The 23,075-nt window shown below is 31.1% G+C and overlaps 3 protein-coding genes across 6 annotated transcripts; 2 read left to right on the top strand and 1 right to left on the bottom strand.

Annotated features, from left to right (window-relative positions):
- Nucleotides 1-1,314: 1,314 nt before the first annotated feature.
- Nucleotides 1,315-4,628, top strand: LOC110642597 (uncharacterized). 2 transcript variants are annotated; one of them, XM_021794699.2, is made up of 8 exons: nucleotides 1,355-1,653; nucleotides 1,770-1,851; nucleotides 1,955-2,041; nucleotides 2,162-2,374; nucleotides 2,878-3,042; nucleotides 3,157-3,210; nucleotides 3,295-3,441; nucleotides 3,991-4,628. In XM_021794699.2, the coding sequence occupies exons 1-8, from the start codon at nucleotides 1,508-1,510 to the stop codon at nucleotides 4,366-4,368; spliced, it is 1,272 nt and encodes a 423-aa protein (XP_021650391.2). In that variant the 5' UTR covers nucleotides 1,355-1,507; the 3' UTR covers nucleotides 4,369-4,628. The 2 variants fall into 2 exon arrangements, with proteins under 2 accessions (XP_021650390.2, XP_021650391.2); XM_021794698.2 differs by having other exon boundaries at nucleotides 1,315-1,851.
- A 1,615-nt stretch (nucleotides 4,629-6,243) lies between these two features.
- On the bottom strand, nucleotides 6,244-11,551 carry LOC110642598 (arginine-specific demethylase JMJ20). 2 transcript variants are annotated; one of them, XM_021794700.2, is made up of 9 exons: nucleotides 11,177-11,551; nucleotides 10,947-11,078; nucleotides 9,811-9,973; nucleotides 9,528-9,645; nucleotides 8,995-9,064; nucleotides 8,826-8,906; nucleotides 8,532-8,588; nucleotides 8,332-8,443; nucleotides 6,244-7,198 (listed from the first exon to the last, which is right to left on the bottom strand). In XM_021794700.2, the coding sequence occupies exons 1-9, from the start codon at nucleotides 11,384-11,386 to the stop codon at nucleotides 6,741-6,743; spliced, it is 1,401 nt and encodes a 466-aa protein (XP_021650392.2). In that variant the 5' UTR covers nucleotides 11,387-11,551; the 3' UTR covers nucleotides 6,244-6,740. The 2 variants fall into 2 exon arrangements, with proteins under 2 accessions (XP_021650392.2, XP_021650393.2); XM_021794701.2 differs by having other exon boundaries at nucleotides 10,947-11,092; nucleotides 11,177-11,323.
- A 4,642-nt stretch (nucleotides 11,552-16,193) lies between these two features.
- Nucleotides 16,194-20,695, top strand: LOC110642599 (kinetochore protein SPC25 homolog). 2 transcript variants are annotated; one of them, XM_058139609.1, is made up of 8 exons: nucleotides 16,194-16,502; nucleotides 16,692-16,757; nucleotides 17,314-17,460; nucleotides 18,827-18,922; nucleotides 19,005-19,094; nucleotides 19,181-19,303; nucleotides 19,501-19,721; nucleotides 20,282-20,695. In XM_058139609.1, the coding sequence occupies exons 1-8, from the start codon at nucleotides 16,370-16,372 to the stop codon at nucleotides 20,291-20,293; spliced, it is 888 nt and encodes a 295-aa protein (XP_057995592.1). In that variant the 5' UTR covers nucleotides 16,194-16,369; the 3' UTR covers nucleotides 20,294-20,695. The 2 variants fall into 2 exon arrangements, with proteins under 2 accessions (XP_057995592.1, XP_057995591.1); XM_058139608.1 differs by having other exon boundaries at nucleotides 16,196-16,502; nucleotides 19,498-19,721.
- Nucleotides 20,696-23,075: the final 2,380 nt, after the last annotated feature.

Below are 23,075 nucleotides of genomic sequence, written 5' to 3'. Positions count from 1 at the left end.
TAATATCAATGTATAGCTAATATTAACTCATTATTCTAGTAGCCTTGACTACCTAATAAACAAACAAAGGTTTAGGGGTTGAAGTGAGAACATGAAAAAATTAAAAAAAAAAAGAAAGAAAGAAAACAAATACAATGAGCACATGGTTTGTTGATTTTCTTGAAATTATAGTTAGTCTACCAGGAAATCATAGTAAGGACACACCTTGATTATTTATTGATTATTATTAATAAATTTATGCTAAGTCAAAAGAAATTGCATTCATTAAAAAGCATATAATTCATCATGATGAATTCTTTAACATCATCATTACATTTGGCCCACCAAACTGCCTAGTGGGGTGTGCAATCTTCCCACTTCATAGTGGTAACACCAGAATTGTATCATCTTTCTCTACTATGTTACAAAACATAATACATGTAAAATTAATATAAGGTAACAAAATAAGATTTAAGGGTCCATTACCAATAATAAAAGTATGGTTAAAAATTAAAAAATTTATAATTTGATCCTTAAATTTTATCAAATATTATATTTAATCTCTAAATTTTAGAAAATTAATTATTTAGTTACTAAATTTTATATTATATTACTTATTAGTTTCTAAATTATGAGAAATGAATTATTTAATCTATTTAATTTTAATATATAGAATAATTTAGTTCCTATAAATTTAATATTTGTAATAATTTCATTTATTGACAGAAAGATTAAATTGTTCTATATATTATAATTATTAAGATAAAAGTATGATATAATATAAAATTTAAGAGTTAAATAATTAATTTTAAAAAAATTAGAAATTAAAGTGCAATACAGGTGTAAAATTTATGAATTAAATAATTAATTTTTTAAAATTTAAGGATTAAAATGTAATATATAGTAAAATTTAGAGATTAAATTGTAAATTTTCTTTAAAAATAATTTAAATTTATTTTAAGTTGTTAACTCAATGACGTCCTAATTAATTTTGTAATACAAGAAATTAAGAGTTCAAATTTTAATGTAAAACTGATAAAAAAGCATTCGAAGTGTTTTTCAAGAACCAAAAAAGAATACAAAAGTATTTGTATCATTCTCTTTCTTTCCACAGAATCAAACCAGAGAATAAATGATTGATGACTCACTGGCAGAGTTCAAATCCAACCATCTGCAGTGCTGAAGTTTGATACCTCTGTATTAGATGTACAAATATAGATTAAAAAAAAAAAAGAAAAATAAATTTCCTTTTTCCGACCGCAAGTTGTAATGGTGAAAACTTCGGAAAGTTCAACTCCACCCATCTGGCTCTATTTTAATATGCCCGTGCCTAAAGTTTCATGTGTGTCGGACCACAAAACCAAGAATAGAATCTCTCTTAGAAGAGGGGGGAGAGAGAGAGAGAGAGTTATTTATAATTTGGAAATGGTGAGCTAGTGAACAAACCAGCTGTGGTTTTTTCCTTGGATGGGGCTTCTGTTTTGTATGGATATGAAGGAAGATTCATCTCCATGGACAAAACTTAGGAATGAATCATTTTGCGTTCTTCACAGAACAAGACAACACCAATGTACACAAACACAAACTGTTGCAGCAGAACGAACAACACAGAAACAACGGCAACATTCCACAAAAATGGCTGCTTTTACGTCTCATACCCATACCAATCACCAAGTGATACCTCTTTTTATTGCTTTCCTTCTTGTTTTTACTGCTTCTTTTGCTCCTGTCTTGTCTCTACAAGTCGTGTCAGATTCCGGTATTCAGCTTCCGGTTAACCAAACTTTCAGGCCAGTGAAAGAGATATGGAAACTTAAAAGAGTCAATGCTTACCTTAAGAAGATCAACAAGCCTGCAGTCAAGACAATTCAGGTGCTTCTGCTGTCCTGTTCTTTCTTTTTAGAATTTGGTTTAGTTTGCCTTGTTGTGTTGTTATAGGTTTTAGTGATCTGGGTTTTTCTTGTTTTGTTTGCAGAGCCCTGATGGTGATGTAATAGACTGTGTTTCATCTCATCTTCAACCAGCATTTGACCATCCAGAGCTCAAAGGACAAAAACCATTGGTAATTTTTATGTTTTTTTGCTGCTGAAAATACTTCCAAGAATCTTTTGTCCCTTGCATTTCTAATTGCTATTTGAAATATTTGGGATTTGAACCGTGTTAAGTCTATGTATTATTACAGGATCCACCAGAGAGGCCAAAAGGCAATGAGACCACAGAAACAATGTCAAATAGCTATCAGCTATGGACAGATTCGGGTGAGTCATGCCCAGAAGGAACTGTTCCAATCAGGAGAACTGCAGAAAAGGATGTTCTAAGAGCAAGTTCTATTAGAAGATTTGGCAGAAAATTAAGAAGGCATGTAAGAAGAGACTCAACAGGCAATGGTCATGAGGTTAGTTTTGGAACAAAGCATCACAAATATAGAAAGCAGAAGTACCTAAGTTCTCTGCCTGTAATTCCATAGTGGAACTAATCAAATAAAGAATTGAGAACTTGTCTTCTATTTTCTCTTGGATGGGTTTGTTGAATAAGAGATTTTGGCCATCACTTAGACATAAAAATCCATCATATCGTTATTCCTAGAACCCTGCACTAAAAAGGCTAGTTTTCATCAGAAAGGCAAATTTAATAGTTCAGTATGAGTTCAACAAGAAACAAGAGAGAGAGAGAGAGAGAAAATAAAAACGGAGGATGTGGGCAGACACAGTTGTGAAAGCCAGTTTTAATTACAGAGACAAGAGTACTCTGCAATATTGCATAAGCATTTGTTTACTGCAGGAAGAAAAAACAGAGAGAGAGGGAAGGAAAAAAAGGAAGCCAAAGGAGCTGGATTTTTGAAAAATGTTACATTTGTGCATAAGCTTATAGCTAATGACATGATTTCTTATATTACAGCATGCAGTTGTATTTGTTAATGGAGAACAATATTATGGAGCAAAGGCCAACGTAAATGTGTGGGCTCCTCGTGTTACTGATCAATATGAGTTCAGCTTGTCACAAATTTGGGTTATCTCTGGTTCTTTTGGCAATGATCTAAACACCATTGAAGCTGGTTGGCAGGCAAGATTTATCTTTTCTAGTACTATTTATTTACTTTAAGAAAGGGAATGATCCATCAGTGAGACTCTGTAGTCTACCTAGGAAGTTAATTAACATATTCATGTGCCTTAACAGGTTAGTCCTGAGTTATATGGAGACAACTATCCAAGATTCTTCACTTATTGGACAGTAAGTGTTGTTTAGCTCTGGTCCTTTCATTGCAGCTAAAGATTAAAGACATGACAACTAGTGCTAATTGGGATTGATTTGTAGACTGATGCATACCAAGCTACTGGATGTTACAACTTACTATGTTCTGGGTTTGTCCAAACCAACAACAAGATTGCCATTGGAGCTGCAATATCTCCAAGGTCGTCCTACAATGGAAGACAATTTGATGTTGGCCTAATGGTTTGGAAGGTAAAAGCCTTTCTTTTTTCTTTTTTCTTTTTTTTTTAAATAACTGCTAATTTAGGAAACAGTACAGTGCAATATCTGAATTAATTTACATTGAAGCTTTAAGTTAGTTTTTACAGTTACTGGGGTAAACTCCATGTTTTGCTTCCTTTAATCAAAAGCTTGGGTAACCATCATGTGTCAATGTTTGTTGATTAAAAAATTTGACTAAAACGCGTACCTTGGCTTTTTCTTGGCTCTTTTCCCTAATAGTCATTTTAAAATGCAAGATTCTCTTCATTTTTCTTGTCAAAGTCTTGCTTGATGTTGTCAACTTCTCCAAGATGTATTCTTCATATAAGTATTTTTCTTTAATAGTTTGACTCCAACAGTCACTGTGGTCTTAAAGGGTAGACAACCATTTTCTTTCTTCTTCCTCTCTCATTTCTTACCTGCATTGCCTCATCATGCAGGCTATTATGATGTCAAGCAGAATATAAGACACAGGACCAGCAGTTATCAGATCAATAATTTTTCCTGTAATAGTACTAACATGCTAATATATTCATGTAGGACCCAAAGCATGGGAATTGGTGGCTGGAATTTGGGTCAGGACTACTAGTAGGATATTGGCCATCTTTCTTGTTCAGTCATTTAAGAAGCCATGCAAGTATGATACAGTTTGGAGGAGAAATAGTGAATTCTAGATCCTCAGGGTACCATACATCTACCCAAATGGGTAGTGGTCATTTTGCAGAAGAAGGATTTGGAAAAGCATCCTACTTCAGGAATTTACAAGTTGTTGATTGGGACAATAGTTTGCTGCCCTTAACAAATCTTCACCTCTTGGCGGATCATCCCAATTGTTATGACATAAGGCAAGGGAGAAACAATGTTTGGGGAACTTATTTTTATTATGGAGGTCCTGGAAGAAATGTGAGATGTCCATGAAGATATTGGTATAGCATAGAAAGCAAAATATTAATTTTGTGCATTTTTTTTTTTTTCATTTTTTGAGCTATTAGTTTTTCTATATAGGCATCAGTATGGTTTGGGCTATTTTTATTTTTTTTTTTATAATATGCCCACTTTTTTTTCTCCCCCTTTTCTTTTTACCCCACTAACAGGTAAATCTTTCCACTCATGAGATCATGTAAATTTGGGGAAATACAGATTGTTAATAACAATGAATCTAGAGTGTCTAGTGTCTTTGTTCTTTCTTTATGTTTAGACCCTTCAAATGCTCAGAAAACCCATAAAACAACTTAAATATTCATATTTGAAGAAACCCCCAATGCAAATGATATGTGTTTTTTTTATTGAAAGCATGCCTTCTTATATGGCATTGCATGTGAGAAGCATCAAGATAATTTCATTTCTCTAAATCCATTTTCAAGCTCTGGACTTTAAAATTTCATATTATTGAACTTCATTAAACTATGGTTTCTGATCATAAGTACAACACTGTATCTCAGTGGCCACAATAATAGTTTTGGTAGGAGTAATATGTAAAATAATCAAGCCCAGCACCAATAACTGCAACAACCCATCTTCTCCAACCAAGACCTGTCCTTTCCAACATGGATTTCATTCAAGTCTTTGCTTAAAAATTTATAATAAGACATCATAATGTCCCGTCCCTCACTCCTAAAAAGTAAAAAAACAAGTGTCCTGTCCTCTGAAAAGTCAATGTACCTAACAGGCAGTATGCAGGAGACCCTTACTTCTCCATCTACTGATAAAGAAACGGTAGATTTAGGGTTACTGTAATTATAATGTAACAACATCCTGATTACTGAGTGTTCAAACCTCAAAGGTGTTTTGCTTATTTCAGAAGAATGTTTGTTGAGTATCAGGACTATAGTGAAAGTGCAGAGTTGAACTGGAAAGGCATGAAAAGATGCTTTAAACATAAAAAGCAAAGAAAGAAAGAAACAGCTCCTTTAAGGGAGAATTCAAGTAAAATAAAAAGCAAAAGGCGCTAAAAAGCTGCGTAAAATGCATATTATTTGTCTTCTATCACACGACAGAATTTGAGAGAAATGTTGAGTTCTTTCATTTTCTTCTTTCCGCATTGAATGTTATTAAAGTAAGAAACTCAAAAGCTTCCAAGTTCCCATTTGATAATTCTGACAGGCCATTTGCTTTCTAACTACAACCATTGAACACTTTTGCGTAGTGGGGGCCCATATTTCACCTTTACACCACGCTTGTTTCTTTGCTAAGTTCACCAACACCCCGGTTGTTTACTTGTTTTGTCGAATGTTTATAGTTAGGGTTAAACGATAAGCAGTTTCTTATGCAGAGATTCATTTCCTAATTTAACTAATTTTGAACATGACCCGTCACTTGTGATGCCACAAACAAGGCCCAGCAGCAAAAATCACGTCTTATCTGCTGGTGCCTATAGCCCTGTTTGGCAGTCTTCTCTACTGCTGACTATAGCCTTGTTTGGCATTTAACATTGAATTTTAAAATTTAAAACTACTTTTCTAAATAAAAGCAGCATTTAATAAGAAAAGCAGTTTAAAAAAAATTATTTTATTATTTTAGTATTTTTATGACTAAAACGATCAAATTTAATTTTTAATTATTTTTTAATACTATTTAATTAGTATATTTAAAAAAGTGATTTTCTCGATAGCAGTTTCAACAGTACAGTAATTCCAAACAGGTCTTATGTTGCCAATAGGTAAATTACCATAAACCACAAGCATTTTGACCTAATTAATACTTGTGTTCCCACTTTTTCAAAAAAGTAACTTGAGATGAATAGCGGAAAAGAAAGGTACAAATAGTAAAATGGCAATTCAAAAAAAAAAAAAGTAACCAGATACCTTTGGTGTTCATTGCAATGCTTTCAAATATAGTAATGAGAAATTTTCAATTTTAAAATAAAATGTCCTATTCTAAACTTTGCCTAGTCCTAGTTGTGGTATTAACCAGATATACTGTGGCTTGTATTAAATAAGCAAATAGAAAATGCAAATACAGGCAAATTCAAGGATAATTTACATATTTTCTTCTGTAAAATATCAATCTACAGAACAATGACAACAGTAAACCAGCTACGCCTGTTGGCCTTCCATCTCAGTTACACCCTCTATCTGAAGAAACTCCATGGGCACAAGCACAACAATTGCATTGCTAGCAAGGCTTCTGCCACTAGATTCTCAATTTTACATCTATGACCATGGCATGCAACTCGCAAAAGGTAGACATGCGCCATGTTTGCCTTTGAGAAACAATAAGCACCATCTTCTCCTAGAGGAGAAAACTCTCTGACTGAATGCTAACCCTCAACCGACTAGCTGTCCAACATATTATGTAGACGGCAAGTTCTTTTCCTCACAGCAAATGTTACTAAGTTTTGCTAAAGAATAATCTATAAATTTAACAAAATCTTCAAGAGTACGGATGGAAGAACTATAGCCCAAAATATCAACTACCAAAGCTTTCTTTGGATCTTTATTCCAAATCTGCTGCTCATTTATCATCCCATAAACTCTGCCCACATCAATGCACAGTTTAAGAAACTCAGGTTCATCTTCTAAAGTGTCCTTCAAATCCAAGAAGAAGCCATGATTTCCAATAACAACTCCAGTGGATTTCATTTTCAGTGCAATTTTCTGTATAGATGCTAAATTAAAAATTAAATTTCGAGTAACTTTGGAGCAACTCCTGAGTGAAATTTCATTGTCTCTGGGTTGGAAGTAGAGTTGGACAATGTTAGCCAAGAAGAAACGTGCTAGGAAGATATAAAAATCAACAAAGTTCATGCCTGGTAGAAAACAACCAATCAGTAAATATCACAGTTTGTATAATCTCTTGCAACAGCTACCAGGCTACCAGCCACTAATCAAGTGCTTTTCAAAGATAAAAATCTCAGCATTTTCCCTCCACTTTAAAAAATCTCATGTAAGAGGGAAGGGCAGCTTTTCTGGGAGTCATTATGCATCGTATGATGAAAGATCAGTCCACTGATTCTACTCCCAATTCTGAAAGGCAATATGGGGATTTCATTTGTACCTATACTTTCTTCGATCATTTTTGTGAAGTCCAGCCTACAGTTGACAATGGAATTATACGTAGAGGCAATCAGATAATCAGAACTCTAAATTTACTAGTGGTATTATTTTATTTCATTGGGTTTACACTTACTTGGCTGGACTTATTTAGGGGTGAGCATTCGGTTCAAACCGAACCGAACTGAACCAAATCATGAAAACCGAATTACATATTTTAAAACCGAACCGAAATGGATGAAAAATCGAATCGAACCGAACCACTCTATTTCAGTTCGGTTCGGTTCAAATCGATCGGTTTTGATTTTTTATTATTTTTTAATTTAGACTTAATTTTTAAGTTATTTGGTTTGATTTTGACCTTAATTTGAACCTAATAACCATTAATTAATGAAATTAAACAATTTATATATATATAATTACATATAATTCATAAATTTCCTATAAAAATAAATCAATTCAAAAATCAATAAAACTATTCAGTTCGGTTTAACCGATTTTTTCTCTTCAAAACCGAACAGAACCGAAGTAACTGAAATTTTTATAATATAAAACCGAACCAAACCGAATTATATTAAAAATCGAATCAAATTACCGAATTAAAGCGGTTCGGTTTGATTTATTCGATTTGAACTGAATAATGCTCACCCCTAGACTTATTTCCTCTTAAGTAGCACTGTTATATTCCGGTATTCCCCTTTTAAGAAAAATGATTCGTAGTTAACATCAGTCCACTGTGAATTGGTGATGATCATGACAACATTTTGGCTTCAGAAAATCTAGTGGGTTCATTCTAACTGCAAGTGTGTATTCATAAAAAAAATTAAAAAAAAAATTGAAAAGAGCATAAAATATGTTGTAATAATTTATTCCTCTTGCCGATAGTCACCTGTGTTAGCTGCAAGATTGCGTTGACAGACACCTTCAAAATCATCACAGATGTCCCTAATGTCTTCAATGTACTCCTTTGCCTCCTTGTAGTCTCTCCAAAGCAAGTCCCACTGAAGTAATGAGAAAAGACACATGCTTGGCTTCCCTACGTTTATTCAAATGTATGACTTTGTTCATGAATTACTAGACTCTACTTACCACCCAAGAAAGGTTGTATGCATTGAACCAATTGTGGTTTATTGATATTGTATCTTCCTGAAAACATTATGGCTTATATAAATATAAAAAGGAAAAAAAATAGAATACTGCAAAAAGAGCATCTGCAAATGAGCTTCAGCAGCGCAGTTCATAAATCTCACTTGCATTTAGAAGGGCGAAAAAGCAACTAGATTCCTTTTTAAGTACGAAACAACTTCATAGGAAGAGGGTGACAATATCATATTTGTTTATCTTCATAAACAAAAATGAAACAGAAAAAAGAATGCATGATACCAGATTGTGAACTTGGTGATACCATCCACTAGGCACAAAGATAATTTCATTTTGATCCTGAATGCATTCCAACCAGATAGCCTTCGCAAGCAACATGAACAAACAGACACATGAGCACAATTATAAGAGCATAGAGAGTATAACGTGGAGATATAGATTAGTGTCTTACCTTCTTAAAACCTGGAAATTTTGTTTCACTAACATCGTCAAAAATGTTATAAACTGTGCTCTTCAAGTTCCTGGATCAAAATGGAGAAGCAAGTTAACAAAGGGATTCTTGTCATTACTGACATAGAAAGATCTGTACAAACAATGGGCTCAATATTAGTTTGCGATTGTTGTGGCAGCTAAATAGGAATATAAAAAGGACACAGATTTACCAAAAGCAAATAATGAAAGAGAAGATCACAGAAAGCCCAATGTTGCCAGTTTGATTGCATATCAAAATCAAAATAAGTTCATGGAAATAGTTGATAGTTGGATAAAAAGGAGAATTACAAGGTGTGAACCATTTTGCACTAACAAAGGAAGCTTGATGTTTCTTTGTTGTGTTTCAATTTCATCTGGTACCATAAATGAATCTTCTTTTTTCTTTTAAGGGCAAAACATTATTAAGACAAGGGACTTCATTCCACTCGCAACACGATATGTTCACTTCTTAGAACATCTAATTATCATAAAGACAACCAGTCATAGGCATGCCTGTCAAATACAAGATGACATTGGGAAGGAGACAGAAAAAGCCATTTCTTCTTCCCACAAACATTCGCTGACCAACTGTATGACCTGAAAACATCTGCATGAAGAGGAGTCCAAGATCCTGCACCAGAAAAATTAAAAGTTTGGTAAGCTTCCTTCAAATAATCAAAAATAAGTTCAACTTGGCAAAAAACAAATCCAATTATCTGTATAGGAAATACGAATTTGACTATAAGCATGTCAAACAAGAAAGACAAAAAAGAGTTCATCACATCTATTCTCAAACCTTTTGCTCCCATATAAACAAAACGATAGTCAGAGCAACTTATGTCGTCATTTTCTTGATTAGTGTCAGGATCCTTATGCATGCGATGATGGTCGAGATACAGGTTAAGCCAATCATCACAAAAAAGTAGTGGGGTTCCGTATGCTACATATTCTGGGTATTCCTGGGAATCAAGATCCAAGAAAAAATAAGATAAAAGAACAAGTGAGAATCAAATGACCAATGCTCTAGCATTTGCACCATAGACACAATGTTATTGTTGTCACAGGTAAAGGACATACCCCCTAACTTATTAAGATTTGTTTAAAAAAAAATACAGAAAATTACATTGTTGGCAATCAAATCTCAAACAAAGAGGGAAGAAATTGCCAAAGAAGGGTTCTCCAAATCAATATACTCATTTTTATAAGTAGTTGGAGCTGAGTAAGCATGAATTGCGCTTCTATATAAAATTCAATATGATTTCTAAGTTGCTTTTCAAAATTTTTTATACTAATGGCAATGAACATTTACAGCTTCTTCTTCCTCAGTTCCTCCCCATCTTTTTGCATGATTGGCTAGTTACATATTTGATTAGTGCAAAAATCAGTAAGAATGGAATACAAGGAGGCCTAATTAAGAACCGGAAAGAAGATTCATATATCTAAAATGAGACAGTACCAATGCGATCAATGTCCAAACTGCTTGCTCCTTAGAATCGAGTAATGCATACAAGATAGTTGCAGAATTATTCTCAGGTGTCAACCTGGCAGCAGAATATCTTCTAAAAATTTCCTTGAACTTCCTATCAGCTAATGTAAGAACCACAAATAGAAGCATACTGCTTTTACACAAGGACTGCTGAAGTACCAATACTCTTTATTCCTCTTAAATAAAAATAAATAAAAATAAAAATAAAAAAAAACCCATCTTCATGATGATAAAAAGAAAATCCATCTTCAAAAATTAAACATTTGATTACACCGTGGACCATTATATACCATCCAGAATTCCAAATTGATCAATCAAGAATTATTTTATTTCAGTTAAGTGATTCAGCAAACAATTGAAGACATGGAAACTCAGCTGTTTACTAAAACAATAAGTGAAATTGAAAACGAAAATTAATGGAAAAACTAACTGGAAAAAAAATGTACCTTTACAAAATGCCAGTCCTTCAAATATAGCAGGGAGTTGCTATTACCTTCAACCCAATGATCAATAAACTCTGAAACCGTCATTTCTACTCTCTTCTGATCCGTGAATTCTCTAGTCCCACAATCCGCAACCTTGAAAACCATAGCTACAATTTTAAAAGGAAGGGGGAAAAATCATAGAGCCCTGGTCCTAAAGTGATAAAACAGGTGAAAGTTGACCAAGTAAATACCTGAACTTTGGATTTGCCAAAATGGGTAGAGAAGAATTGAAGATTGGGATGGCCACTATCAGTGACCCAATCTTTGCAAGCTCTCCAATCGTCCATGAGACCCGTTAGCACTACTGGTTGGTTCTTTGCTAAATATCTTTCAACGAACTCATTATAGCCCAGTTCTTTACCATTCACCTTCTCTATTTGCCCTCCAATCTTTATACCCATCTCTCGCTCTCTTCGGTTTTGCAGACTCTCACTGTGAAAGAAACGGAAGCACCAGACTCGTCGATAATCACTGACATCCCTGATTCCCGTCACCCGATGAGTCGTTTCAAAAGCACACCCTTTATTTCCAACTTTTCAAACCGGTTCAACGACTGACCGTTTAAGTGGTAAGTACTCATTTCCGCTGACGGGAAAGTCAGTTTACGCGCTTTGATACCCACCGAATTTGTAACGACAAGTCGTTTCTTTTTGCCAGAATGCAGAAGCCACAGTTTCTAAAACCACGTATCTTGACACCTGTACACCGGTTTGTACCATCTACGCGAGCGAGACACAAATGATCATAGCAAACTGTAGTAGTTTTTCTAAGAAAATTAAAAAATTTGGAAAATAAATTTATAACAGAAATTTTTTTTAAAATATTTATAAATATCTATTTATAATGATAAATTAATTATATTATTACAAAATAAATAAATAATATATATTAAAATAATAAATTGAATTTTAAACATATGTTATAATATTTTTTTTTAATTATGAAAAATATGATTTTTTTATAATTTTTTGAAATGTAAAAATATTTTTTGTGTTTTCTTTTATTTTTAATATAGTATAAAAATTAAATTTTTTTAAAAAAATAGAAAATAGAAAAATATTTTTGGTGCAAAAGAATACTCTTTGACTTTCTTGTTGTTAAGGACGCCATTAATGATGACAATTCTGCGGTCTCGATGCAACCCGATACCATGGAAAAAAGCTTGAATTTTTTTTGTGGAGACGCTATACTAGTAAGTAAAAAATGATAAGGGAAAGAGATATATACAAAAAATATGATGAGAAATCGATGCTTATGTTTAAAATAGCTGGCTTGTTGGCATGGCTTAAAATTTTGCCAGGTGAATAACGCACGGAAATGGAAATTTCAGGTAATAGAGTAACGCGGATATGAACAGATAAAATCCAAGCGTCGTTGAAGCAAAAATTAATGTTAGAGTTAAAATTTAATTGAAATTAAAAAATATAATTAGTTTAAAACGTTTAATAAAATTTAAATTATAAAATTTATCAGTTAAAATCTTAAAAATATTAAGTTTTAATGAGTTATATATATGAATTGTTGGTTAGCCATTATATATGATATATTGTAGATAGCTCATGAAATAGAGAGGTGTGTTGAATTTTGTGAATTTTATTTGAGTGACTTTGAGAATGAAAAAAATAATTAGTGATTGTAAATATTTTTAGTTAATAATTGATTTATTTGGTGAAGTATATTTATGCCAAATCACATTAAATTTTATGTTCTTTATTTTTTATGGGTGTAATTTCATAACAAGTGATATCAAAATTGTGATTCAATATGCTAAACATAAAATTTGAGGTGCAGTCGTTTAATGTGAAAAATAATTTCAATCCGTGGCAAAGCACTGTAAAAAATGTCCTTGTATAATGAGGATTAATTAAATGATTAAACGATAAGTAACCAGCGACCATGAAAGATGATAATGATTGAGAGGAGTTTCAACAAATTGCGGTGAGTACGATTAGATTGACGTTAACCCCTGATGTGAAATAAAATATTTTATAGGAGCCTTCGCCAGTTATTTTGTTGAAGAAATTTGAGAATTTGTGCATGTCAAACTCACTCACAAACTGTTTGTGCTTAAAAAATAAATTGTACCAATTTAGAATGGATGAAGGTATTAATGTGAATGATCACCTTAATATTTTAATAAATTAATTATCTAATTGGCCAATGTTACTTTCAACATCTCATGAGACTTTGAAGGTAGATGAGGTTACCATAGTTCAAAAAGATAAGTAATAGCAACAAAGGTAAAACTTTTGTTGCTGGTTCTAGTAATGATAAAAGCAATCTACATAGAAATAATTGGAGAATAAATAGTAGATTGAGTTCAAGACCACGTGTAGACCTTGAAAATAGAGAATGATGCTACTATCATGAGAAGGATCACATTCCATACCATTGTATGAAAATGAAGAAAAATTTTGCAAAGTTTAAACAATTAAAGAAAAGTCGCGGAAAATAAAAAGAATGAACTGCTGCAATTGAAATGGATAATGGTATTTATGGTGAATGTTTGAATGTTGATAATGGTAAGAAAAAGGCAAACGATACATCATAAAATGCATGGTTAATACATTATGCTTGCCCATTTCATATTTGTTCAAAGAATGAGTGGTTTGATGTGATTGAAGAAAACAAATGAGAAAAAGTGAAGTTAGCCAATAAAAATAAGATAGAAGTTGAAGGTGTTAGAAGATTGAAGATCAAGTTACACAGTGATCAAGTAAAAGTATCTGATAAAATGAGATATGTTCCTAAATTTGAAAGAAACTTAATTTTCTTGGGTAAATTGGATTATTTGGGTTATAGGTATTTAATTCATGATAGAATCATGAAAGTTAGTAGATATGCTCTTGTGTTCATGAAGGCTGAAAATATTGATGCTAATAATCTCTACAAATTGAAAGGAAACTCATTGATTGGAAAAAACACATTGATTGGAAGAATGCAAGTTAAAGTAAGGGACAACATCAACAATCAATAATGCAATAAAGTACCTAAGAGAAAATTAATTTTTGCAGATATTGTGAAGACTAAATCAATTTGACTTGGAGGTGGAGATTGTTAGAGTGCAAGTTCAATTTAAATTAAGAAGTATAATTAGTTTATGAAATTTAATAAAATTTAAATTATGAAGTTTAATAATTAGAGTTATAAAAGAATTTAATTTTTATGGCTTATATATATAAATAGTTGGTTGGTCATTATATAAGAAGTATTGTAGAGAGCTCACGAAGTAGAGAGGTGTGTTAAATTTTGTGAGTTTTGTTTAAGTAATTTTGAGGATGAGAAGAATAATTAGTTGTTGTAATTATTTTTCCTTCATATTGATTTTATTTGGTAGAGTAAGTTTACGTCGAAGCACGTTAAATTTTATATTTTGCATTGATGTAATTTTCACAACATATAATAACATGAGTACAGAGCGAACACTTGAAGTTAGGGAGGAAAAAAAAAAAAAGGGGCATAAGAGAAAATTGTGACGCTAGAGAAAGAACCCACAGTTATTTAGGAAAAGCTTGTTATTTTGGGGAAATCATATTGTACTCTCAGTGTACTATGTAATGAGGTGGTGCTAGAAATGGAAATGGATTAGATTTATGTGGGTATCTGATCTGATCGAATCATAATAGAATGAGTTTATATAGTATATAATTGGCTTTAGGACGGATTCGAGTTTAAAATTTAATATACGTGACATATTTAAATTTTACATGTTAGAAATTCGTTACTCGAACCCATTTATATAAATATTTAATTAAATATAAATTTTTTTATAATAATATATATAAATTTTTTATTTATTTTGTTTTATATAAAACAAAATGGAAATATTGTATTGAATTATTAAAATTTTAAAATATAAATTATTAATAAAAATAAAATTTTATGTATATTTTTATTAAAATATATAAAATTAAATTTTTGTAATAATAATAATCAGATTTGGAATGAATTCGAGTTTTAAAAATATTATTTAAATTTAGATTTACGTACGATAATTTCCACAAATACCATACTCGGTGCCAACTCCATCCAATTAAAACATAACATATAAAAAAAAATATAGAAAATATAAGAGATAATGGCTTAGTAGTTTTTTTTTTTAATTGTTCCATCAAAATATAATAAAAAAACATATTTTATTTAATTATTAATTTGATAAATTGTTATAATTCTATTAACTTAGAGTAACACATTATATATGCCACATGTTATATATATCGAGAATACAGTATAATTTCTCATAAATTTCTCAAGATCTTAAGAGCGAGTTTATTTTAAGGTAAATTATTGAATATTGTCAATACATTTAATTGTAGGCACGAGCAAATTTTGGTTTGAACTTAAAAATTAAATCGAACTGAGTTAATTTTGTTTAATCGGTTCGATTTTAAAATTCAATCAATTTTGTTCGATTTATAAATTTTGATAATTTTAGTAATTAGTTCAATTCAGTTATTTTCATAATGAATCAAAAAAATCAAACCAAACCATACTAATATATACATATCAAGAAAAATCTAAGATTTTTGAGTTTTAATTTTTATTTTTTTTTATATTTTTGTTATTGAGATTTAATGTTAAAAATATGAAATATTACAAAATTCAATTTGATCAGTTTAAAATCGAATCAAATCAATATTTATCGACTTGATTTGATTCGATTATCTCTTAGTGATCAATTTGGTTTGATTTTTAAAATTTTTAATTTTATCAATTTAATTCGATTATCGAACTGACTATTTACACACCTCTATTTAACTGTAGATCTCATATTTTTAACTTAAATTAAAATTAATTTTTCATAAATAATAAGTATATTATTTTTTAATGCACTTGCATACCTATAATTTATTTTATTATGATATCTTGTATGGTAGGACATCTGGAACATATTCAAAGTTGAGGAATAATTAATAATTTTTTTTAATTAAAATGAATAAAAAAAATTAAAAATGTGATAGCCTAATTTAAAAGAAGATTCTAAAATAGAGCAGAAATATTAAAAATAGTGCTCAATGCCAAAATAAAAAATAATTTCTCTTTAATTAACGAATTCTATGTATCGTCTGAAAGAGGGCGGATAAGTATCGATTACATTTAATAGTTCCTTTATAGTTGAAAATGATTTTGTCTAACATGATGGGACTTCCTATTATTAAAAAAAAAAAATGATGAGACTTTTTTAACCTTTTAAAAATGTTTAAACGCTCTTTGATTCGAAGGGGAAAATAAAATGGCGGGCTGAAACTGGACTTTCATTTAAATCCAAGCTCTCTCTCACTTCACTTTCTCCAATCTTTTTATCTCCTTCTGGCCTCTCCCTCCCCCACCGCAGCCAAGCATTCGTACATGCAAGTCCTCAGTAAACAGCTTTACGGACGAAAATGGAGTCTTTGAGACTGATCTGCGACAGAGAGATCCCCGTTGCACTGCAGAAAGCGGACTCTTTTGCGGCCTCTTTTGCTTATTCTCTCGATTCGACCGCCGCCAGAGTAGAGGACACCCTCCAAGATCAAGGTCAGTATGAGTCACATTCCACCTCACTTCAAGTTAGGGTTTTTACTTTCTCTGAGAATCGGGCTGTTGCGGGTGATTCTGCTATACCAGGGTTGGGCCTAGGGTTAGGATTTTACGAGCTTTCAGCATTTCCGCTCAATGTTGTCTAGTTTAATTTTTATTAAAATTCATGACTTCGGCTTTTTGCAGGGAAATTAGGGAAGATTAAATCTAGCTTGCGGGATGCTGAGGATGACTTTGTTAAAGTGCTAGCAGGTTTGTATATGCTCAGTTCTACGCAATTCCAATTTGAAAATTCGTCTTCATATTGAGTGAATTATGCTGCACTTTCTAATTTCTACAACTTTTTGCGTAATTTCTGGACTTATCATCTCAAATGGATTTGCATTGCTTTTTTTTTTTTTATTAGGTTTTGGCTGTCCATTGAATTGAATTCACAAATGTCTGGATTTCCATAAGAATAAGAATTTAGTTGTCCCTGTTATCTCCTAGAAGAGAATAATGCATTTCAGCTTGAAACCAATGGTAACCTAACATCCGCCACTCTAGTCCCTTCAAAGTATGTCATTGCAGTTTTAGATGTTAGTATCTTTGCCCAATTTGCCTAAGCTTATGAGCCTTTATATCAGCATCTGATATAATTTTTTTGCTCTCTAAGTACGTCCACCTTATTGTTGTTTATATGTTTTAAACTTTATGTATGTTCTTTTGAAATAGCATGCTTTCATGGCTGATGTTGGTTTGCTTTAAATGTAGATGCATGAGTTTCTAAACTATTTGTAATCTTTTTTTTATTTCCTTTCTTGTATAGTGAAGACTCGTAAGGAGGCTAAGCAGTTGGCAATAAGGGACTCCATTTCTGCTACAAGAACTAGAATAGAAGAACTTAAAAAAACTGTACTAGTTCAGAGGGCTAGGAGGGATGAGTATGCAGCAATTATGTCCCAACGACCTCTTGGTAATATCTTTTGGTTATATCACTTGATTATTGCTTGTTTGTATGCTGACCTTATTGCTATGTTTATTTTCAAGAAACTTGAACAATTTATGCATCCTCAGTTATATTTATTGTTTTGTCAACCAACTTGAATAAGAGGAGACAATTGTTAGCATAGGATATCTCATTGAAACTCAAGTTTGGTGAATGTGGACCATGAATGAGGGGTTAGACTGGCCACTTCAATTGTTAGTTGAGTTTGGATACAAAAGATTATGAAAGGTTGAGGTTTCTTGGGATGTGTTATCAAATTGTTTGGACTTGTTAATGTTATGGCACTGGGAGAACTCATGCAGGGCAGGCATCTATCAGCATGGGCATGGTATTGTGGAATGCTTTATACCTTTTCTGATGTCGCTACTCATTTTATCCATCTTACCTAGGGTGAATTATGCTCTATGGGAATTTCATTTTTGTATTTTTATTGAAGGGAAGGAACTTTTGAATGTTTTGGGTGGTTCGTTGGAAGAACCTACAGATGATAAAGAAAAAGCGAAATGGAGAGTTAATAATTCTAGAATTATTACTTGGATTTTAAATTCAGTAGAGAAAGACATAGCTCTGAGCTTGAGACCTTGTAATACTGCTAGTGCAATTTGGATCCATTTACAAGTTATATTCTCAGCCAAATTATACTAGACTATTTGAAATAGAATATGAAATTACTAAACTCAGTCAAGATGATAGGGACGTATGGACATTTTACTCTGAACTCTTAGAATTATGGATTGAACTTGATATGGTTTCTGAGTCTTGTTGACAAATCAGCTTATACAGTTTAAAGAAAGAAAGAGACAGAAGTAGGGTGCTGCAATTTCTTATGAAGCTTAGGCCAGAATTTGAGAATATAAGGGCCAGTTAATCGTGGAATCACAGATTTGATTCAGTATCGCGAGAGATGTTTTGACAGCTCTTCTATGAAACATCAGTATCAACAGTTATTAAGTTTACAGAGTCAGCCTAACTAGTGTTTTGTTTCTAATGTATGAATTGTTTACACCATTATAATTTATAGGAATTTGATTGGCAGGGAGAGAGATTCTGTTAATGTTTGTGGATTTTGAATCATGGCATGCTATAATGTCCTAAAGTTGCCCTTCATGTAGATTACAATTTCTTAAAAGAAATTGCTTTCTCAAATCAGGCATGCCCATGCTGTAACATTTCTTGTGTTTTCTTTCTTTATCAGTTATTTCAAAAAACGTATTTGGATTTGATTTGATGCTCTAACACTTTGAATTGTAACATAGGTAATAAAATTACTGATTATTCTGTCTCTTCCTTTTTCACCTTTTGGTATTATTTATGGTTTTCTCAACATCCAAAGGAAAGGCAAACCATGACATTGAACACAAAGGGGAAATTCTAGAGGCAATATTATGGTATAATAGGGTTCTTGGTTTCCAAATTGAAGGTGGAAGAGGTAATCATAGCCATTTCATTTTCAAAGATTTATTAGGTTTTTCCTTGGAAATTTTCTATCTACAAGTTTATGGTATCATTAGGGGTGAAATTCACATTCAACTACATCAACTTGAGCAATCCGTGTGAGGAGTACACTTTTACCATTTGCCATGAAGATGATACATATTCTTGTAAGCTATGCCTACATGTTGACTATATATCATTGTTGAATCTGTTATTGTCATATCTATTTTTCATTTTTTCTCTTGATTTTCAGTGTTGGCTTGTAATCCCCACTTGAATGACACTAAAGAGTTGGTCCACGAGTTGAATAGAACCAATGGCTTATTCAAATTTGTTAGAACAATGAGAGAGAAGTTTCAAGAAGCTGCATCGATTGGTAGAGATTTTAACCTGCATCCTATATCACGTGGTTCCTTTTTTGGGAACCCTTTCCACATAATTTTTCATAAATCTAGCCAAATTTATGGGCAACCATGGATATGTAGTGACGTTTGACAAATAGGCTCTTGTCTGTGTTTTTTTACAAGCAATTCAGTATTTATAAAAGAAATTGTATTGTTCTTCACACAGTAGGAACTTCAATACAATCTTCAAGTCTTCATCAAGAGTCTACGACAGTATCTGTGTCTGCTCCCGTTATGTCAGTTTCAGCTGACAGAAGTGACTCTCCCATGAAGGAAAATGAGTATCCACATCAAGTAAACGGACAGTCAAAGAAAGTTAATCTTGGAAGAGGGGATAAACTATCGATTCTGTCCCCTGCATCAGTTCGCCGGTCCCCTCGTTTTGTTAAGGTATTACCTTTTTGATTCCATGCTATTTGCCTGCAGTTCATGTTCTAAGAATCATGTGTTGTTGCGGAACACACTAGGGAACAGATTATAATGAGAAACAGAGAACAAAGTTGCATAACAAGTTCTTTTTTTTTCCCTAGCTGAAAAATATTACTTGCGTCATGTATAGAAATTTTAGGCTATGAGAGGAGAACAAATGTTGGAAAAGGAAGCTATAAATTGAAGAAAATAGTTGAAGTGGTTTTGGGTTTTGATTGTGTGGAAGCTAGTGTTTCTACTTGCATGTGGAGTTGTTTGCTAATATCACATGAACTTTCAACTCTTTTGAAATCGCTAAGCAATCCCATCCGTTCTGTGAACAAAAGATTCACGTGCCATAGTTGTGTCTTCGTTGTACTTATCATACATATGAAGACATTTGCTCTCCTTTTCATGCTCAGATAAGGGCAATCCTGCAGACATACAAGTAGATATAATTTGCATCGAGTTCTTTGATTAGTGCACTGTAGAAGATCAAATGGTACAGTTTTTTTTGATAAAAATATTGCAATACATGGCAGCGCAAGGAATGAAGATGAAGCGTGGCTGGTAGTTGTCTCATCGATTTTGGCTTGTATTGTTTGTGTTTGACTTGCTTAACTAGTCATCGTTTCTGACTCATTTGCTTGACACTAAACGTGTGTTGCATGAGCCTGATCTATATGAGAAAGTTTAGTTAAAGGAGACCGGTGGAGCTCTGCTACTCATCCATTGCCCTCCATAAAGCATAACAATCTCAGCTGGGTACCGGTGGGGGTATATTTATATTGTTATCCTGTAATGAAATGAATTGATGACACATGGAATGTAAAGAATTGATCATAATAATTTTAGATTCTGCAACTCTAGATGCTAAAATTTCCCTTGTGCTGATCTGATGTATTGATTTCAATTTTTTTCTATAATGATCTATCTGTTAAATATCATTTGGGGCCTATTTGGTTTACTGTGAATTTGGAAAGGTTCCTTTTCAGGTTATTTAATTTAATTTGCATATATAAACTGTAAAATCAAATTTATTTTATATTTAATGAAAATCAATTTAAAAATATTTTTTTTATATTTTTACTTTTTAATTTTAATTATTATAAGAGAATATAAAAATAATATTTTTTAATTTGAATTAATTATAATTATAATTTTTTAATTTATTTAATTATAAGTAAAAATATATTTTATCATTTTACTTTAAATAATTAAAGTTTATTATATTTAAAATTTTTATTTTAATGGATTATATGAAAATATAAAAATTATATTTTTATTGTGCTTCATTATAGTTAGGTATAATTAATTATAATTATACTGTTTAATTTTAATTATTTATATGGAAATATAAAATAATATTTTATATTGTAATTATTGTTATAATTATTTTATTTTATTTATTTTAATTATTATTATTATTATGATTTTAGTTAATAATGATTTTAATTATTATAATTTTTACAATTATAATTATAATTTTTAATTAATTATTTGAAATATAAAAATATTTTAACTACTATAAATATTTTAATTATTATTATTGTAATTATAATTTTATTTTTATTTTTAATTAATCATTTGAAATATAAAAAATATTATTTTTTATATTTTTATTTTAATTAATAATATAAAAATTAAAAAAATCCTAATAAATATATAAATAAAATTGAGTATTTAACTTTTAATAAGATAATTATTTTTATTCCTGTGTTTTGGTTTTCAGGTTAAAAAGAGAAATGATGATTTTCTTAGTAGTTGTGAGAATTAGATTTCTCAATTCCAAAAAAAAAAAAAAATTGACTTTTTAAATACCTATAAAGGAAACTATTTTTATTCCAAAAATTAATTCTTGCTGAAACAAATTGAATCTGTCTTAGAGCTATGTGCAATGGGTGAATGCGTTTTTCTTTTAAAAAACTGGGGAGATAAAATATGCATTCGGCTTGTGTGCGAGTATTACTTGGCAAAAGGAATGCGTAGGTGCATTAAAGGCTTGCTTAGCATTTGCCCACCTTTCTTTCCCCTCTGCGAGTGTCATTAATAGGTTGAGGGCTGGGCTCTGGGGCATCTCCGTCACAGTTTGAATCCAAAATCTCTTCTAAATTTTTAGGACATTTGGTTACGAAATGAAATGACTTGTGAAGATTCTCCATTTCTATTATAAAGCTAAATCCATGATAAATTGTACCAACCATTTTCAATTAATTTTTATTTCATTTCAATCACTAATTTATTAAAATAAAATCTTTCAACTTTATTTTTATTTTAGAAAAAATCTTTTTAATACGTAATAATAGATTTTCAAATTAAAATAAATAAAATTACTTTTTTATTTTTTTTCCTATTTATTGTCTTTATGATTAAATTGATAATTATTATCAATAAAAATATGTTATTCATTATTTATTAAAATTTAAGTTATAACAACTTAGAAAAATAATAATAAATTTTAAAATAACATTTAATTAATATATACTATTTTATCAATTATTTAGTTTTATATAAAAATAATAAATAACAATAACTTATAGATTTATTTTGATTAAATATTAATTTAGTATTAATAAAAAAAAAACATAACTTAAATCTGGATTAAAAGAGATTTTTGAAATAAAATTAAAGTTGAGAAATTTTATTTTAATAAATTAAAATTAAGTAATAAAAATGAAACGATGGGTGCAATTCATCTTTATACAACTTTGATCATCACCTTTACACTCATAAGGTTGCTGGTGCAAGCCTACATGCCTCTTATTTATGTTTTTCGTTCTAAGAATAAAAAAACTATAAATTTTATAACTCCTTTTTTTTTTTTAGATGATTCCACAATTTTTTTTTAAACAGATAAATTTTGACAACCGTCCCTGAATTTATCTATTATAACATTATAGTCCTTCAACTTAAAAATGTAACATAAAACCTTTTAAACTTTCAAATTTTGCACAGTAAAATCTCTCTAACCTCTGATTGTTTGTTTTTCAGTTAAACGCTGACCTGAACATTTTTAGCATGCAGCTTAATCAATATTTCTCTTTTATCTTTCAAGTTATGTGTAAATATCATTTTTCTCACTGTAAACAGAATGATTTTTCAGGTGCAGAGAGAATAATTTTATAATATGAATAAGAGAGGAGAGAGAAATATTGACTAAGACCCATGCAGGAGCTGTTCACATCAGTTTTCAACTGAAAAATCAGTGATTGAAAGTTAGAGGAATTTTATTATACAAAATTTGAAAGTTTAGAGGGTTTTATTTTATGTTTTAAAGTTTAAGAACTATAGTGTTACAACCATATAAATTCAGGAATAGTTATTAGAATTTACCCA

This window comes from Hevea brasiliensis, chromosome 17 (assembly GCF_030052815.1).
Source record: "Hevea brasiliensis isolate MT/VB/25A 57/8 chromosome 17, ASM3005281v1, whole genome shotgun sequence".
NCBI lineage: Eukaryota > Viridiplantae > Streptophyta > Magnoliopsida > Malpighiales > Euphorbiaceae > Hevea > Hevea brasiliensis.
The sequence above is the reverse complement of the archived record's forward strand: the minus strand, read 5'-3'. Positions and strand labels throughout refer to the sequence as shown.

Bases quoted from the DNA above. Each gene is read 5' to 3' on its own strand.
- LOC110642597 (XM_021794698.2), top strand. From the start codon at position 1,447: ATGGGGCTTCTGTTTTGTATGGATATGAAGGAAGATTCATCTCCATGG. The intron at 3,043-3,156 runs GCAAGATTTATC...GTGCCTTAACAG, and splicing joins CCATTGAAGCTGGTTGGCAG to GTTAGTCCTGAGTTATATGG. The intron at 3,442-3,990 runs GTAAAAGCCTTT...ATATTCATGTAG, and splicing joins TTGGCCTAATGGTTTGGAAG to GACCCAAAGCATGGGAATTG.
- LOC110642599 (XM_058139608.1), top strand. From the start codon at position 16,370: ATGGAGTCTTTGAGACTGATCTGCGACAGAGAGATCCCCGTTGCACTG. The intron at 17,461-18,826 runs GTAATATCTTTT...CAACATCCAAAG, and splicing joins TATGTCCCAACGACCTCTTG to GAAAGGCAAACCATGACATT. The intron at 18,923-19,004 runs GTAATCATAGCC...TGGTATCATTAG, and splicing joins CCAAATTGAAGGTGGAAGAG to GGGTGAAATTCACATTCAAC.
- LOC110642598 (XM_021794700.2), bottom strand. From the start codon at position 11,386: ATGGGTATAAAGATTGGAGGGCAAATAGAGAAGGTGAATGGTAAAGAA. The intron at 11,079-11,176 runs GTATTTACTTGG...ATGGTTTTCAAG, and splicing joins TTGGCAAATCCAAAGTTCAG to GTTGCGGATTGTGGGACTAG. The intron at 7,199-8,331 runs GTGACTATCGGC...GTTTTCTACCAG, and splicing joins CAATCTTGCAGCTAACACAG to GCATGAACTTTGTTGATTTT.